Source organism: Lactuca virosa, chromosome 2 (assembly GCF_052849685.1).
Source record: "Lactuca virosa cultivar CGN04683 chromosome 2, Lactuca_virosa_CGN04683_v6, whole genome shotgun sequence".
Lineage (NCBI taxonomy): Eukaryota > Viridiplantae > Streptophyta > Magnoliopsida > Asterales > Asteraceae > Lactuca > Lactuca virosa.
Genome location: NC_136427.1, coordinates 229,415,135 through 229,434,827, shown reverse-complemented (window position 1 = coordinate 229,434,827; position 19,693 = coordinate 229,415,135). Strand labels below are relative to the sequence as shown.

General features: G+C 37.4%; 1 protein-coding gene across 1 annotated transcript; it reads right to left on the bottom strand.

Moving 5' to 3' along the window:
- Nucleotides 1-16,228: 16,228 nt before the first annotated feature.
- LOC145160358 (L-ascorbate oxidase homolog) lies at nt 16,229-18,968 on the bottom strand. The gene is made up of 8 exons (XM_079079514.1): nt 18,836-18,968; nt 18,344-18,521; nt 18,128-18,237; nt 17,781-18,051; nt 17,600-17,699; nt 16,804-17,515; nt 16,630-16,711; nt 16,229-16,553 (listed from the first exon to the last, which is right to left on the bottom strand). Exons 2-8 carry the CDS (start codon nt 18,485-18,487, stop codon nt 16,356-16,358), a joined length of 1,617 nt encoding a protein of 538 aa, XP_078935640.1. The 5' UTR covers nt 18,488-18,521; nt 18,836-18,968; the 3' UTR covers nt 16,229-16,355.
- Between the last annotated feature and the right edge of the window lie 725 nt (nt 18,969-19,693).

Below are 19,693 nucleotides of genomic sequence, written 5' to 3'. Positions count from 1 at the left end.
TGTTGACACTTTTTCAAACCACTTGTATTCTGAGGATAACAAATAGACAGGTACCCTCTCGGGCATTCCGAAGACGGAGCATGGTTGCTTTACGTCATATCTTTTGCGATAGTTCAATGTTAAACAAGTATTATTTTGAACACAATGTAAACTATGTTTTTAATACAATGGTTGTTGTTGCTTTGATTACTATTATTCAATGGTAGTGATACTATACATGACGTCCTTCGCCCCCGAACGTTTCCACCATTTCGGTTTGGGGGTGTGACAGATTGGTATCAGAGCATTGTTTATAGTGAACTAAGTATATCAACCTATAAAAGATATACAATTATAAATACAATGGGGCCAAAGTGCTCTGACTAAAAGTATACTTTTGAAATATAAGTATTTGTGACAACCCGAAATTTCTATTCTGTACAACCATTCGATTCAATAGAAGTCAGAACAGTTTCTACTAACTTTCAAGCTTTTTGGAAAAAGTTTGAGTGTTTTAAAGTTAGTACTCCAGGAGATAACAGGAGAGAGGACGCCCTAGGGTTTATTGTGCAACAATAATATTCCAAAACTCCAAGAGTTTGGAGTTTACGGCCTAAACAAAGGTGTTTACGGCCGTAAACCCTAAAAGGGGGTATAAATATGACACTTAGTCATTATTTACCACTTTTCACATTTTCAAGATCCAAAACCCATTTCTCTCTCAAGTAGCATCCGAATTTTCCTTCTTGATCTTCAACTTGTAAGTGTTTCTTACCCTAATAAGTTGATATCTACTGTAATCTAGTGATCTTACATGATTCCATCCGTGAAATCATTCCAAATGTGTAGATCTTCAAGTTTCACCAAGAACACCAAGAACACACACTAGTGTTCTTGGACTTTTAGCACCTTTTCAAGCTTCTACCTAGTAAGTACTCTTACCCTAGTGTATTATAAGACTTGTTACACTTCTAATCATCTAGAAAACAAAAGGAATCAAAGGATCAAAGGTGTTTACGGTCCAACAACACCTTGGACCGTAAACCCTAACAAAGGGGCCAAAGTGACCCTAGTCCCTTACCAAGCCTTGGAAACTAGCCTAGACCCCTTCCTTGATGTGCTTAGTACTTGAAAACATCAAAAGACCATAAACCATTTGGGTTTACGGCCGTAAACCCAAGGAGAAGTGGTCCAAGGACCGTAAACTCCCTAAAGGAGTGAAATGGTGCCCTAATCTCTTCCTAAGGCTTAAACATGAAGTAGGAATGCTTCTTATGATCTTTATGGCTTCAAAACACAAAATGGTCGAGTACCATGAGTTTACGGCCGTAAACTCATGGGTTTACGACCGTAAACTCAATAAGAGTTGGTCACAAAACCGTAAACTCCAAAGGAGTATACCCTTGAACCCTAAACTCAATTACAAGGTTCTACCACCCTTAGATGCAATCCTTAGGACTAATAGCACTTAAATCAAGTGTTTTACATGTCTTAGGATGTCTTAAATTTGGTTAATTAGTTGTTTTATGACTAATTGGATACATATATGTGTGATTATATGTTAACTAGGATCTTTGTGTGTGTACAAGTCTTCACTTGACACCTAGCATCCTATACATTCCGTTCATCCAAACCACTCATTACAGGTGAGTTCATACCCCTTAATCAATCTTTTAAATGATTTTAAATGCTTTCATGGGGGGGAATACAAGTAGAAAACAGGAAGTTATAGAATCAATCACATGTGATTTATAACTGTGTTTTCAAACAACTGATTTCACATACTTCAAAATGTGATAAACACAATGCTTTTCAGTTATTTTTACTTTGTTATCAACAAATTACTTTTGAATTATTTTATAAACTGACATCAAGTCATTATTATTTATTGTTCAAAACTCTTAAATGTTTTACAAAACCTCTTTCAACTTATTGTTAAAAACCATATCTATACACTTATGTTTCATATACATATGTATTGATATGAGAGCTTTCATTCTTTCTTCAGTTCCAACACTCTTGTGTAGCAAGGGTGTATAAACCTACTTGGACATTCAATTTACATTCCAGTAAACTATTATAGGTATAGTTTAGGGGATACAAATTACTATTCCTATTACAAGGAATTACACCAGAGTCAGTTCATTCATGAGTCTATACTAATCTATGAAGAGATACTCTTACTTGTTATACGGAGAGAAATACTATATACTATACAGAGAAAGATACGATATATATATATATATATATATATATATATATATATATATATATATATATACATTACGGGACTGACCATCCTACACCTGGCTGCTAGCTACAGCGGGACCTGTTCATCGACGGATGATCTCGGTTGTACTGTTCGGCGAGTTTCCACTCCGTGTTTATCCTAAGGCAAAAGGATACGATTTCAATGATTATATAATTTTCCCTATTACTTTTATTTTGTGACACATTCACATAAACGATGAGGTAGACTATATTTTTATAATAATAGTTGTACAGGGAAAAATCTTCATTGATACAGAAATGCAAACCTTCAAAGCATTCGGGTCTTGGTAGAAGACTACTTTTTATACTAGTAGGAAATATGGGATTTTCTAGGGTTTTCACACTTATACTAAATGTTTTATTAAACATTTACAAGTCTTTCATAACAGCTTTTCGAATCAATGACATCATAATACTTATGAATTCACCAGCTTTATGCTGATCTACGCTTTCAAAATAACTTGTATTCTCAGGTCACCAGTAGACAGGTACGATGACCAGGTTTTGAGAAGACGGAGCACAGACAAGACTCGTCTTTTATTTTGATTACATATTTTGGTGTCTTATTACAATGAAAGAACACTCATGTATTAAAACTTTAATTTTAATGCAATGGATGATGTTGTTGCTTGTTTACTACTTTGCACTGTTATGATACTTTACATGACGTCCTCCACCCCCGAACGTTTCCGCCGTTCCGGTTTTGGGGTGTGACAGATTGGTATCAGAGCTTTGTTTATAGTGAATTGAGTATATCAACCCATAAAAGATATACTAACTATAAATACATTGGGATTAAAATACTCTGACTAAGAGTTTATACTTTTAAATAATAAAATATTTAATTAAGTATACATGCCTGCATTCATACTAAAATCAGTGTCACAACGACAAAAACAAAAGTATTACGATTGTTGGATATCACAGGTAAGCTCGGGGATGTATGGTCAGTCCTGGGAGTGGCATAGCCTGATCAACTATGCTGGTCCGAGGAGTGATTAGCATATGCCCAAGAATGGTTGTGATATGGCAACAAGTCTAAAAACTTACCAACATTACCACAATGAAATACCATAGGGGTATTTGGTGTTACTATAATTACTTATTTGAGAACTAAAAGGTCTTTATCAGTAGGTCAATAGTTGCTGAGTGGATACACTAAGGTTATATGCACCTAGGACGTCATAGACTTAGAATATGTGAATCTTTGCTTTACTTCTTGTTCCTTGTTTGGTTGTGGGCTTAGAGTTAGGGTCACTTATTCGAAGGTCTATCCTGTCCTAAGTACATATAACTGGTATGCACTAAACAAGTATTGAAGTAACTGATAAAGATCATCTTATAATTATCTTAGTTAGTACGTCTATTAGTTTCTTCTTATATCCCTTTTCTCGCGTAGATATCATGGCTGGATTCCATCCCCACGACGACCCGTACTACCCTAACCACGGCAATGCTGGATGGCTCGGAGAAGAGCCAGAGAATGATCACCCAATTCCTTTGGATGATCACGAAGCTAAAGGCTTTTCTGATAGTTCAGACTCAGAACCAGAAGTCAACAATCTACCCCCAGCTGTTCATGACCCAAACCCTCGTCCAGCATTTCAAGGACCCACACCTCTGTGGGCCACAAACTTGAATAGATGGAGTCAGGAACAGAGTCAACCCATCCCCTACAATGGGGACAGACGCTTCTACAACCTCACTGAGGGAGGTTCAGCTGACAGGGTCCTACCCATCATGGTTCGTAGGATTTCCCGGAACACCGAACAGGGTCGAGCCGCTATCGACCGAGTCATGGAGATTGACGCCAACTCTGGCGTTAACACAGTCCGCATTCGCCAACTAGAGTCTGCTCATGAAAGGACTCTGGTCCACAATGCAGCTCTGCAGAGAGAACTTGCCGGAACCCAAGCTGAAGTCAGGGAACTTCGAGCTCAGCAAGTAAGATCTGACAGGCGTGTGAGGGACATAAAACGCCTTCTGTCGGAATCAACAACTCACTCTAGTAGTTCTCGTCGCCGATAGAATCTCATCGACTTCTCTTTTGGATATAACCTAGTTATGTAAAACTCTGGTCTAATTTCCTATCTTTGTAAATCTTAGACCTGTTAGGTCTTGATTAGGTCGTAGTCCTGTCAAAATTTTCCATCTTGGTTGATGTAAGGCCTCCTACTAGGCCATTTTTCCCGAACTTGTTACATCTGTAATTCCAGTAATATTGACAGGTACCTGATCTCATGGAAATTATTATCCAAATGCTATCATCTGTTAGTTCTAGATCTACATTCAATCGTGTTGTTGGACTATGAAGAGTTAGTCCATGAGTCATTTTCATCAACTTTCCTATTGAATTATTATCAATATCTTCATCTTTCTACATTCAATCGTGTTGTTGGTATATAATTGCGGAGTGTATACTCTCAGGGTTTTATATAATTGAGATTTTATACACTTAGAATTTGTGATCTTCGCTCTACTTCCTGTTCCTTGTTTGGTTGTGGTTTTAGAGTAGGGTCACTTATTCTAAGGTCTATTTAATCTTAAGTTGTATACAACTTGTATACACTGCGTGATTATAGGAGGACCCGTGATTATAGGAGGATCCGGTAAGGATCACCCCAAAAGAATAAAATTTGTTTTATTTAATCTCATAGATTCTTTAGACATTCCCATTCTCGCACGAACAACCTAAACAGATATAACCACTCCACTACCACGGCCAACAGAGTAGTCAAGGAAGAACAAGAAGGGATTCATGGGGAGGATTCCGAGGAGGAATCAGACGAGGAATAAGGAACTGGAGAAATCATTGAGGACCCTTACCCTATCAGAAGAAGACATGTGAGGTCCGCCTGGACATTCGGAGTCAGACTTTCCATCATGAAGTGATGGAGATCAGTGATAAAACCCGAAGCATGATATAGCAAGAATGAAACACACCTACGAGGAACAAGGACATCATAGGAAGGCCCAGAGACAACAAATCCCCACAGCTGAAACTAAGGCAATCATAGCAAGGACTGAGAACAGAGAAAACCACTCATGAGGCGTGCTAGGTGGTAGAGCTCCTTATGCGTCACACTAATAATTAACCAATTAATATAACCTAGTAAGTCAGAGATTATGCTACTCACATTATGTATTAGGTTTATCGGCACTTCAGTAACAACTAGTAACAGTAAAGCAGGTCACAAAATTGCACTTAAAAGGTGATTACCAACAAAAATTCAGAAGTCTATTATATATAGACCTCTGTTATGAATTGTTTTCAGAGCACTGTAAAAGTCAAAACGAGATGCACTCAGGAGTAAGATAACTTAGAGTCAGATAATACATGACCTGTAGCCACTACTAAAGACTTACCACCGTTTCACCCTTTAAACCGTATAGTAGAACGATACCCCTCCGTAGACGTATGGGGTGCGATCATATAAGCACTAATGCATCGGATCCCATCAGAACTCCGCTGATAAGTATGTTTGAGAGAGTACTACTAGGATGGGCGAACTTAGCTCTTGTAAAATACCTATTTCTACCCATTGCCATAAATACATCATAGAGATGCGGGATGAAACATTGAGAATTATACAATAAAATGTAAAATTTATATGTGTATATAAATAGTAAGAATGCGACTAGCGACGACCATGGTTACTCACAATATCGTTTCTCGCCATGCAACAGAATCATGCCTCCAAAAGGAAGTAAACAGCCAACCGGCAAAACACCAATCCTGCAGATAGATTCTGCTATTTTTCAAGTTGCGGTCACAGCCGTCGTGTCAGCCATCATGGCACATCTCAATGCAAACAACACAAACGAAGATGGAAACAGTGTCGTCAATTCCAACGGCAGTGATAACAAAGGAACCCAACGAGTGCCTACCTACAAGGACACCCCAAACCACAAACCTAAAAACATGAAACAAAAGATCAAGGTCGAAAAAGGGGGCAGTTCAACTCAGGGGTCTACCAAAAGGCAACAAGCGGTAACAGTCCCTACCCCCGCTGGCTCTACTACCTCCACACCGAAAAAACCATACTATGGAAATCTCCCACAATGCAGCAAGTGCTATTACCATCACCATGGAGTATGCAAAGAGTTGCATTGTAATAGGTGCAATAAGAAGGGGCACACTGCTCGTGTCTGTAGAACTCCGGCCCAACACATCACTTCCACTACCAATGCTGGTACGAGCCAAATATGCTATGCATGTGGTGAAACTGGGCATTTCAAGAGAGATTGTCCAACAGAGAGGAACGATGGAGGAGCGGGAGGAGTTTAACGTTAAGACATGTCGAAACAACGAGGAACACTCCTGGGATTTTTGGTACGTCTCTAAACAATAATACTTACAGCTAAAAATTTTACTAAGTCTAGTATCAATTAAAAAGTAATCAAATTTCTTCCTCGTCCGAACAAAGCACATCACTTACACGAAAACTAAGTACCCTACAGGTAAGCTGTGATGGCTTAGTGTAACTTCTGTAGATCCGGGCTAGTCAATTTAAAGACAATGAGCATCAAAAATGAGTTTTTGATGAAAGATTAGTTAGAAGGAGTAATCTTAACCAAGTTGTAGTATATGTTACAAGGGTTCCGTACATATAAAGAACGCTGAAATCCGAGTTATAACGAAGAAGTTATGACTCGTCGAAGTTTCGCGGCAAAAACGGCACGGCACCGGGAAACGTAAAATAGTGAATTTACGATAGAGGACTTTTTGGCCTTAGTAATCTAAACGAAAGTCGTAGAATATGTTAAACCGAGAACGTCCATAAAAAGAACGCCCAAATCTGACTTCGTATGAGGAAGTTATGAATTTTCTAAGATTTGGCATAGCAGTGCACAGCCCGAAACTCAAATTTTAGTTCGAGCGGTTTTTGGCCTATGCGACCTAAATCAGAGTTGAAGATATCATTAATAGGAACTCAACGATAAAAAGATAGACGAAAACGGAGTCCGTATGAAGGAGTTACGAATTTTTCGCGGTCATTTAACAGTCTAATCTCCTCCTACTGTTAAATTTAAGATCGGTCGAGAATTAGCCGACAGAGTCAAAAAGAAAGTTGTAGATATTGTTTTTACCTACGCGTGGATATAAATAACGTCGAAAACAGAGCTCGTATGCGAAAGTTACGGGGTTTAGAAGTCGGCAGGGTGCTGCTATAAAAATGGTGACGTCACACAATACAGGCCACACACGTATGGCCACCAGAAAGCTGACAAGTGGCACTGACTCGACGAGTCGGTGACCCAACTCGGCGAGTCCATCCCATTCATTCTCACACCTTCCCAACTTCACTTTCTCTCTCTAGACTCTCTCTCTCTCTAGCCTCCCTTAAGCCCCCTAAAGTCTAGGTAAACCCCCTAGCACCCGAAGGAATCCCCGAGGCTCCCGAAGCCCTGAGAAAAGAGCCTTTCGGCTCGGGAACGCTGCTCCAACGAAGCCCGGTTTTGCGAAAAACCCGCTGTAAGTGAGCTACGCCTACCCTATCTTTAGTATAACTTATGTTTTAATATAGTAATGTTATTAGGACCTTATAATGAGTATTTGGGCTATTATTATGAGTTATATAAGTGTCGTTATAATATCTTTTTAACCACTCGCGGTACGGGGAATCTGGTTTGGAGGGCCGCTTGGGTTGCTGGATTCAGAAGTGCTATATGCCAAAATGATCCTGCCCTCCGGTGTTTCATGTCTGGCCCCTGTCTGTACATAGTGGGTGAAAGTATTGTGTTAACGCTTATATAATAGTAATAATTAGTCTCGGTTAATATTAGATTGAACTCTAGTTTTAATGATACTAGGTTTTGTCCGAGGGAAATTGTTTTAAGATTAACGAAGCGCTGTCCAAGTACCGAGTCACCACCTTATCAGGTGAGTGCATAGTTACTTTCATCTTACACATACATATGAAGTATTTTAATATAAATTATGTGATATGTATGTATATTGCCTGAATGCTTGCTGTCTATGTTGGGTGAAAGATTTTTTATACATGTTTTAAATGATTTAAATTATATATGTATTTTATATCTACAAAACGTGTTGGGTAAAACATGGGTAGATGAAATAGTTGTTGTGTGACAAAAATAATATAATGAGAGATGATATAGACCATGAGATAAGGGTGAGAGGTGAACCATGAGAGAAGCCTTTTACCCAAGTGTTGGCCCCGTCATCTACCAGAGTATGGATCACAACCACAGACTATTTTAGACAGTCCAGTGGAACACTAGCAGGCTCGCAACCTGTAGGTGTTTATTTGAACTGTGTATTTACCAGTTGTACTCTAAAAACCCATTGACATGTATTGCGAGTGGATTCTCGAAAACGATATTGTTGATAAACGAGATAAACCTTGGCGACTATGAGACTTAGTGCCTAAACCCTGGCGACTATGTGACTTAGTGCCTGTTGTATAAACCCTGACGACTATGAGACTTAGTGCCTAAACCCTGGCGACTATGCGACTTAGTGCATGTTGTATAAACCCTGGCGACTATGAGACTTAGTGCCTAAGCCCTGGCGACTATACGACATAGTGCCTGTTGAGTAAACTCTGGCAACGATGGATTTCGTGTCGATTTCTTAGGAATGAATGAACAAGGGATAGCTAATTCTTAGGGTAGACCCTTAAGAGTAAGGAAGATAATATGGATGGGTAATTGGGTTAACTGTTTAATGATTAAACATATTAATTATATTATTGTGGGTTGAAAACCCTATGTACTCACCAGGTTTCCCAACCTGACCCACTCAAGCTTATTTGTATCACATGTGTCGATATGAAGTTACATTACACTGAGAGATTAAAGAGATGTAGATCACTAGTGTAAATGATTGTAAGTTCTGTTTATGCTTATGTTTCTCTATTGACGATGACATCCCAAATGTTTTAAAATGAATAAAAAAATACGATTCTTCGGAAATGCTTTGATAACGTATTTACCATGTTTTTTTTCTGGGAACAAATTCCGCAACATTTTTATTAAAAGAGATACTCTGATTTTTATAAAGCATAAACAAAATCGGTCTTTTCTGGCCGTGAAAATGGGGATGTCACAGTTAGTATCAGAGCATTAGTTTAAGCGAACTAGGAATAAGGATTTATTTCTAGACTTAAACTTAGAATGCTAAGCGATGATCGTGAGGAGTGTGTCTAATATATTTTAGGAAGTACACCTGAATAGACAAAAGCAGTAGCTTAATTAGGGAAAATGCCTAACATGCTTTTATGTGCTAAATGATTTGTGATGCTTTATGCTATCATTTGATCGGATCTATGGTCTGTTGCCGACCAGATCTGGAAATTTTATGTGTTCTAATTTCTAAACGTTTAATTACGATATTAGAACTGGCATGTAATTTTTCGAAGTAATAAGGAGGAATACGCGTCTAAACTTTCCTCTATCTATATTCTCGTCTCGGCACACCAAACGACTGCCTTGGTGTGCAGAACATCATGGTGAAGACTCGTAGTGAATTGAGTAAATGGAGGAAATGAGAAGGCTTAAGATACTGAGTGGTACCCATCGGAAGATATCGTAAGAGTGATATCTTGCATTTAGAATGCGTCTAATAAATAATATGTCTAGTACGGGAGAAGTACACTTTCGGTTAGCAGAGAGAAAGATTTTTGGTATAATCCATAAAGTTATCCCATCGTCTGACATTTCCATTAGCAACTGAGTTGAAGCAGAATTGATGATTGAAGATACGCATGGAAGAAGTCCTAGTAGAGTCTAGGGAAAATTATATGATTGTTTGGACACATTTGTATGTGTTAAAAATTGTTTTTGTGATAATGACTTGGAGAACCGCGAGACAATACTTGGGACGAGTATGAGCAGGTGTGAAAGGTAGTAGAGGCCTATACTACCGGAAGCACATGACTCACACTTGGATCAGGTAAAGTCACATGGTTACCAAGAAACTAGTAATTGATTCTGTTTTATTCAAGTATGTCGTTACCATCGTTTCGGTAATGACTAAGAAGATGATTGTTATTCCGACCCTAGTGGTCATATCAAATCGAGTCCGACTAAGACGAGTATGTTACGTGCTTCAGAGAACCAAGTTCAATGTCACATCTGACTTAAACCAGAAGATTGAAATCAAAGCGATCAATAGAAGTATGACGCTCGTTGTTAAAGAAGTTGGTAGCTAGAAATGCTACATGTTAAAATGTGATTATATCACATTAGAACATGAAGGAAGGTATATTCCATTTTGTAATTTGACTCTAAAAGACCTGAGTCTAAACGTTGCGTTACACGATGATAGGTCATTAGAATATGACACATCGGTCCATTGCAGTAATCAAATAACCCATCTTGAGTTTGTCTCCAGTAAATATCGAGATTGTGACGTGAAGGTCACAATTGCAAGTCTAACGTAAGATAGAGAGTGGGTGCAAGATCGAGTACCGCCTACAGTCAAAGAGTCCAAGAGTTAGATACTCGTTCGAAGCAACATAGAAGTTACAGTTATTACCTAGGATGAGGAGAGAACGTATGGAATCATTATACAGCCATGTTTCGTTGATGATTCCGGGACGTAATCATCCTAAGGGGGAGATAATTGTAACGCCCGTAGATCCGGGCTAGTCAATTTAAAGACAATGAGCATCAAAAATGAGTTTTTGATGAAAGATTATTTAGAAGGAGTAATCTTAACCAAGTTGTAGCATATGTTACAAGGGTTCCGTACATATAAAGAACGCCGAAATCCGAGTTATAACGAAGAAGTTATGACCCGTCGAAGTTTCGCGGCAAAACTGGCACGACACCAGGAAACGTAAAATAGTGAATTTACGATAGAGGACTTTTTGGCCTTACTAATCTAAACGAAAGTCGTAGAATATGTGAAACCGAGAATGTCCATAAAAAGAACGCCAAAATCTGACTTCGTATGAGGAAGTTATGAATTTTCTAAGATTTGGCATAGCAATGCACGACCCGAAACTCGAATTTTAGTTCGAGGGGTTTTCGGCCTACACGACCTAAATCAGAGTTGAAGATATCATTAATAGGAACTCAACGATAAAAAGACAGACGAAAACAGAGTCCGTATGAAGGAGTTACGAATTTTTCGCGGTAATTTAACAGTCTAATCTCCTCCTACTGTTAAATTTAATATCGGTCGAGAATTAGCCGATGGAGTCAAAATGAAAGTTGTAGATCTTGTTTTTACCTACGCGTGGATATAAAGAACGTCAAAAACGGAGCTCGTATGCGAAAGTTACGGGGTTTAGAAGTCGGCAGGGTGCTACTGCAAAAGGGGTGACGTGACACAATACAGACCACACACGTATGGCCACCAGAAAGCTGACAAGTGGCACTGACTCGGCGAGTCAGTGACCCAACTCGGCGAGTCCATCCCATTCATTCTCACACCTTCCCAACTTCACTTTCTCTCTCTAGACTCTCTCTAGCCTCCCTTAAGCCCCCTAAAGTCTAGGTAAACCCCCTAGCACCCGAAGGAAGCCCCGAGGCTCCCAGAGCCCTGAGAAAAGAGCCTTTCGGCTCGGGAACGCTGCTCCAGCGAAGCCCGGTTTTGCGAAAAACCCGATGTAAGTGAGCTACGCCTACCCTATCTTTAGTATAACTTATGTTTTAATATAGTAATGTTATTAGGACCTTATAATGAGTATTTGGGCTATTATTATGAGTTATATAAGTGTCGTTATAATATCTTTTTAACCACTCGCGGTACGGGAAATCTGGTTTGGAGGGCCGCTTGGGTTGCTGGATTCAGAAGTGCTATATGCCAAAATGATCCTGCCCTCCGGTGTTTCATGTCTGGCCCCTGTCTGTACATAGTGGGTGAAGAGTATTGTGTTAACGCTTATATAATAGTAATAATTAGTCTCGGTTAATATTAGACTAAACTCTAGTCGTAATGATACTAGGTTTTGTCCGAGGGAAATTGTTTTAAGATTAACAAAGCGCTGTCCAAGTACCGAGTCACCACCTTATCAGGTGAGTGCATAGTTACTTTCATCTTACACATACATATGAAGTATTTTAATATAAATTACGTGCTATGTGTGTATATTGCCTGAATGCTTGCTGTCTATGCTGGGTGAAAGATTTTTTATACATGTTTTAAATGATTTAAACTGTATATGTATTTTATAAATATAATTCGTATTATATTTGGGCAGTGGGATGGGTGCTTTCCACCTTACTTCCTGTTCCTTGTTTGGTTGTGGGCTTAGGGCAGAATCGCTCAATCAACTGTCCATTCGATCTTGATTATAAATATAATTTGTATGCACTAATAAATCACAGGAGGGCATATATGGGTCATACCAACACGTACCAGTATAGCACACCATTTTCTAGAACAGAATTTACAACTCTGGGGGAAACCATATATCAACGCAGTTTTATCAAGTAACAAAACAACAAGTATACGAATTTAACGCACACCAATATGCAAACACTTTGGTCTTAGGGTTTAAGACTACTTCTTAAATAAACTAAGTTTGGAATCTGTACTTGAACCTTTCGGTCTTGGAACAATTAACAGTTCAACTCGGTTTCTATGGAAAATATATGATTTTTTAGGATCAATATCATTATTTACAAGTAAACAGTTTGCAACCTAACTTTCTGAAAACACAAGGCGAACACGGATCGAAAATAATGATTTACAGTAGAGTAGGTGCAACTAGGAACCTATTTACAAAAGATTTAACATTTAGTTACAAGTCATTTACTTATCATTCATCACATCATAAAATATATGATTTTCTGGAGGAAAACATTAACTTTCTCAAAGAACAAAGAGCATACTTTCCAAAAACAAAATGCTTATGAACTCACCAACTTTAATGTTGATACTTTTTCAAACCACTTGTATTCTGAGGATAACAAATAGACAGGTACCCTCTCGGGCATTCCGAAGACGGACCATGGTTGCTTTACGTCATATCTTTTGCGATAGTTCAATGTTAAACAAGTATTATTTTGAACACAACGTAAACTATGTTTTTAATACAATGGTTGTTGTTGCTTTGATTACTATTATTCAATGGTTGTGATACTATACATGACGTCCTCCGCCCCCGAACGTTTCCGCCGTTTCGGTTTGGGGGTGTGACAGGTGTTAGTCAGTTCGCGAGGTTGTCTAGTGCAAGGAATGGAGAGTGTTGCAATATTCTCCGGCTCTGCATTTCAGGTGAGTTTCCTCACTATACTATGTATTAAAGTGTATATCCTTGTATGATAGGATATAGGAGTAGTGGTATGCTGGTTAGAATACCAGTAGGTTGGTAATCGTCTAGTTGAGTACCCTAGGGGTTGTATGTAGTCATGTAGAATAGCTTGAGAACTCTTGATCTAGGCTTTCTTGCATGTTCCTTGTTTGGTTGTGGCTCTAGAGTGGGATTAGGGGTGGCAATTTATGACACGACACGACAAAAATAGACGACACGAAACGGAATTGGGACGAAACTGAAATTCGAATTCGTGTTCGTGTTCGTGTCGTGTTCGTGTCAAGTGTAAATAACACGACGTCGTGTCGTGTCGTGTCGTGTTCGTGTTCAAAAGTCGACACGAAATTGACACGATTTAGCATTTATTTGTCGTGTTTGTCGTGTTATATATGATTAAGTATTAATTAAATAAACTAATTTTTATTTATTTTATCTTTGTCGTGGCGTGTCGTGTTTGTCGTTTTTTAATCGGTTCGTTTTCGTGTTAGTTAAAAAAAACACGACATCGTGTCGTTTCGTGTTCGTGTTACTTAAAACCTTGTCGTGTCGTGTCGTGTCAGACAAAAACACGACACGATGGCCCGATTTGCCACCCCTAAGTGGGATCACCTGTTCGATTGTCTATCTCATCTCTGATTATATATAGTTATGCATTCATTGGAGATCTTCCTGGTGTGGCGTAGTGTACTGTATGAGACCATGTATGCGGTAATGAGTTGTTAGACAGGTAGACTAGTATAGTCAGTTGCATGTGTTGATGTTCTTGATTGATTGTTTGTTTACTATATATATATCGACATATCTTATGGTGGGTTGAGGCGGTCCTGCTCTGTACAGTACGACAAGATAACCTAGCGGGCCAACGGTGTGTTGTAGGCCAGGTACGGGCCTGTTGTATGTTGTAGGCATGGAGGAGAGCGGTCCAGCTATACACTGTAGGATCAAGAGAGCGGTCCAGGTGTACTGCAGGCCTCGCAAGGCGGTCCAATTAAACTAAAGGCTCATGTGCGCATGCATTGTATGTATATTGTGGTGTGTGGTATTTTGGGGGAACTCATTAATCTTTGGCTTACAGTTGTGGTTTAAATGTTTTTCAAGTACTTCCGAATACCGTGGAAAGCCGAAGGCGTGACTGTACACACCCATCGACAACATTGGAGTTCCGCGTTTATTATATTATTTAGGTTTTCAAATACTTGTATCTTGAACAAATGGGTCTTCTTGACTTGGGTTTTTTATGGAAATGATGTTTTACCTTAATTAAAATGAAATTTTTGTTTGTGAAAATGGGATGTTACATGTTGCATGCTAGATTATTGTTGATTGCTCATTTCATGAAAATCTCAATCAAAATATAGAAGGGATAAACCAAAAATGGGGGAATAGAATCGTCAACCTATGACCTATGTAAATGATGGTCGAAGAATGTAGATTAGGCCGACTAATGCTTAACTTTTAATCCCAACGGTTATTAATTAGAAACTTTTTTAAAGGGTTGAATCACTCTCAAAGGTTACAGATTTCAATTTCAATTAGGTAACTCGAATCTAGTTATATGATTTTTGTTTGTTTTATGTGGTTACATTTGCATCTCAAATTTGATAGTAGATTAGTTATGAATAAGGTAATTCTTTTTTCTTCACCGATTTGGTTGTTTGGAATATATTCCTATTAATCTTTCTACTCGTATATATAATATTATGACATGTGGATACCACTAATTATCTCTCTTAATTTCATCTTTTTATATTAAAACTTGTCTTAATCTAATGATTAGGAGGATAAACAGGAAGAAATTGTAGGAGGATATTTGATTTCTCTATTTAATGGTGTAATAAAATTAGGAATTTCCAAGTTTGTTGAATATTTTGACTATTGTTCATTGTTTGGAGACTAGTTTGTTGTAATACTGATTTCTCTATTGTTCATTCTTTAAAGTCATAAAATAGGATTTTCTTTTTCAATTGTGATTTCTCAAATCTAAATTTCATTAGTACTTGGTTTTTGGTAGGTGTCTATTTGATTTCTTTTTTCAACACTAATATCGTAGCAGTCCATGCTTCCATTATTAAGATGTTTTTTTTACTAGTTATTTATAATCATTTGACTCGTCCCTTTGATATTTATAATCATAGGAATTGGGATGGGCTTGATAATAAAACCAGATCTATTCTAATTAAAAAAAAAAAAAAAAAAGGGACCAATAAGAAGAATGAATCTTGTGTTTCTTAAAGGCTAAAGATAAAAACATGTATACATGTTTCTTATGTTTTTTATACTAAAAAGTTAATTAAGGGAGAGACAATTGAATGGTTAGTTCACTCACAGTTTGTTGATGAAATGTATTGTTTTTGTTGTAAACTATTTAAATCTACTAATCAAAAAGGCTTTATAACAAAAAAAAATGTCGAACGGTTTGATTATCTATGTAGGAAAATATATTAGATAACGATGATCTTGACATTATTATCATATATCTTGAATCTAAAATAGCTACTAGAAATATTTCTTTAATTGGATTTTTTTCAAATGGTTTGGCTATTTTTATGTCTTTGACGGGTCCTTTTTTTCCTTTCGGCATGGACTCAAAATATATTTACAAAAGAAATGCTCATATTATATGCTTTACAAAAGATTTTTTTTGAAGTATGCAAGTTCTTATAAGAGTTAAACTATGAAGTACATGCAATCATACACTTATTTTTCTTTATGTATCACTTAAATAACACCTATAGAATGAAAAATACTAAACAACAAAAATACCAATCAAGTTTTTCATCTTCTCCAACACAGTTACACCCTTGTAACCGATGAAAAAAACTGAAAATTTAAATTAAAAAACAAGCTACATTCAACAATATATTTCATAATCTTCTAATTCAATGGTGCCTTTCCACATCTTAATGCATTCAATGGGATGTCATATTCAGTGTGAGAACTCTTTTCATCATTCCAAACTCTTGTATACAACTCCTGTCCCAAATATCTCCTTGGCCAAATTGCAGACCTCAGATTCCACATCCCCTTGTTGTCCATAGAAACCAATATTGCACTCCATGAATTTGGATACACCTAACACCAAATCACAAAATAATCAGCAACCAAATCTACTTTCATACAAAAAAAAAATCACAACTTTAATTAATACCTGCATAGTGTGTCTTGTGGTAGCATCATTCAGATTATAAAATCTTTTCCTAAGTGTAGCATTCCACTGCCCAGATCCAAACCTATACAAATTATAACAAATCAAGATTCAAGATATGTGATTTTGATTCTTTTTAAAAGAAAATATAAAAGTGACTTATCAGTTATCACTTACCCAACAGCCCAAAAATCAGACCCATCAAGATGCCATGATTGAATAGTTCCCTCATTGTTTTGGAAGACAATTTCAACAAAATCATGAAGAGTGAATCCCATAACAGAGGCACCTATAACAGGAGGGGTTGAAGGAGGTGAATCTTTGATTGAGCTTAAGTGGAAGACTCCAGGAATGTTATAAAAGTCAGCAATCTTTAATGGAGTTTCTGGGTTAGCATACGACACCTGATTCACAGCATACCTAAGTTTTCCATTAATGTTTGCAGCTGAATTAGCAAGCACAACTGTTCTTGTTACTGGGATTGTTCCATAGTGGTATGAGCCTTGAGGGTTAGGTCTAGCTGCATTTGCTGTTAAATTCCATCTGATTGTTCTTGCTTGTTTCATTGACCAATGAATCTCATATGTGGGACCCCATGGTAGTAGTAAAGAAGCTTTAGTGGTGGAGCCATCATAGTGGAGGGTTGCTGTAGCTGTAAGAACTGGTTTGGTGAAACGAGTTGAGGCAACAATGAAGTAGTCTTTTAAGGGAGCATTAAGGTTGACCAAGAAAGAAGCGGATTGACCAACATGAATGTCTAGTGATTCGTATGATTCTTGTAAAGTATGTGATCCTTCAGTTTCGACTAGTGTCAGTGTATGATTTTGGATTCTGAAGTTAATTGAAGTGGTTAAGGCCACATTTGATACTCTAAACATGTATCTTTGACCTGAAAAGTTAGCTTAGTATGAGAAACTAGAAAGAAGTCAAGAATCCATGTCATGTTGAGTTTATAGAGTATGAAAAATGTAACCTTTTTGAGTAGTGAAAGAGGTTGATTGAACATGACCATTGATTAGTAGAGCATCAGCCATGGGAAGAGTGTTCCCAGAGTCGAGTGTTTGTTGTAGTGTCTGAAAAAGAACCTTATTTAACTGTTTGTCTACAATGTAACTGAGAAGGATATATGAAAGGGGAAAGAAAGAAAAAATAACCTTGTGATCAGATTTCCACCAATCACTGATGAGTAAAGTGAATTCCTCAACTGGTTTGAGATATGGGACAAAAATCACAGCTCTTGCTCGGACATTAATTGCCCCAAAACCACCAACAGCTCTATGCATCTTGGTTGAAGGGAAGTAGGAATAGGTTCCAATTTGATCTTTCATTTGCATTTGGTATGTCCAGTTTGAGTTTGGTGGGATTGGGCAGTTTGTCCCCAAAACTCCATCTTGCCATGAGGTCTTTCTTTGTTTGATACCATTCCTAAAGTAGAGTTAATATGAGCCATGATCACAAAAAGCAAAAAAAACACAAGATCAAATCACAGGAAAGTACTTACCAGGTGATAAGAAAGGGCTCATCCAGCTTGTTAATGACATTGACAATTACATTGTCGTTGGTGATACAGTCAATGGTTGGGCCTGGGAACTTCCCATTGATAAGTATGCCCTAAAGTAATGGTAGACAAGAAGAGATTATAAGTTAAAGATATCATCATCATCATCATCATCATCATCTTGAAGTGTGCAATAAGTAGAAGTGTGTTGACTATTACCCTTTGTGAAACACCAAGAGGAGAAATTTGTCCGTATGTAACTTCAAATGTAAAAAATCTGTATGGGTCTTCAGCCTTCACAAAGAAGACACATAACCAAGCCAAAAGTCCAAGATAAAATGGTCGGATGATGGCCTGATACATGTTGTCTGAGTATGTCCTTCCAAGAATCTAATATCTGTACCATTAAATGATGGATTCAAACAAAACGATCATGAGAAAGAGAAACTAATAGGTAACTGTATAGATAGTCTTAAAAGAAGTTGATAAGACACCCATAACACTTCCATGCAAGCTATTTTTGGACATTATAAGCCACATAGCTAACACATAATGTATCAAGTGTGCATGACTGTTATTGAATGCACATACAAAACTTGGCATTAAACCAAATATGTAAAGCAGTGCAATATGCAGCAAATAACTCATGTTCACAGTGTGACAGGATGGCAAATAACTCATTCAGCTTAGCAAGAGAAATCAAATACTTACAGTATTGGAAGAAGCAGAGCAGGATGAACCTCCCGGGTATGAATTGAAAGGGAATGAACAAAAGCGAGGAGATGAGAGTTTGATGATCAGAGACAAGTCCATTGGACAATTTATATACGAAGACAACGCCAAGAACATTTCATCGATTAAGAGAGTAACATGGAATCGATTTCGAAAATAGAAGCGAGATCTATTACGCCGTACTTCAAGGTGATCATTAATTAGCGGTGAGGAGTAATAGCAGCTCATGATTTTCAAAATGGGAAACTAATATTGAGATCTATTTGACCCAAGATAATTAATTGTCCCACTTCGTCAACAGGTTTATGCAAATTGAGACTCGACGATTAAACCCTAGAATGTCGCAGTGGAGAACGGATCAATCATAAATGCGTTCAAAAAATTTCCTTTGATTAATGATCTAAAGCTGAAGACTTTATGAAGAGAGAAGTGAAAGGGTTAGGGTTTATGCTAATCGCACATGGAAACAAGGCGCCAACCCGACCGGAAGCTTCTGTCAATCGTGCAGAAACCCTTCTTTCTTTACGCGCCAAAACACTATGTTTTATTTTATTTTTAAATAATATAAAAATATTAAAAAAATATTTATAAAAAAAATTGAAAATGAAACATGTTAAAAGTTAAAACAGAAAAGAACTATTCAAAATATATTTTAATTGTATACATTGCCTAAAATTTATTCATTCAAATAATTTGTTTGCCATGGAACTAATATGTTTACCAAATTAAATAGTTTATTCTTTTAAGTATTTCTAACATGCCAATTTGTTTACCAAATTAAGACGAACTAAATTGCAAACTCTAATATAAACCAACAATAAGATGATTGATAGCATA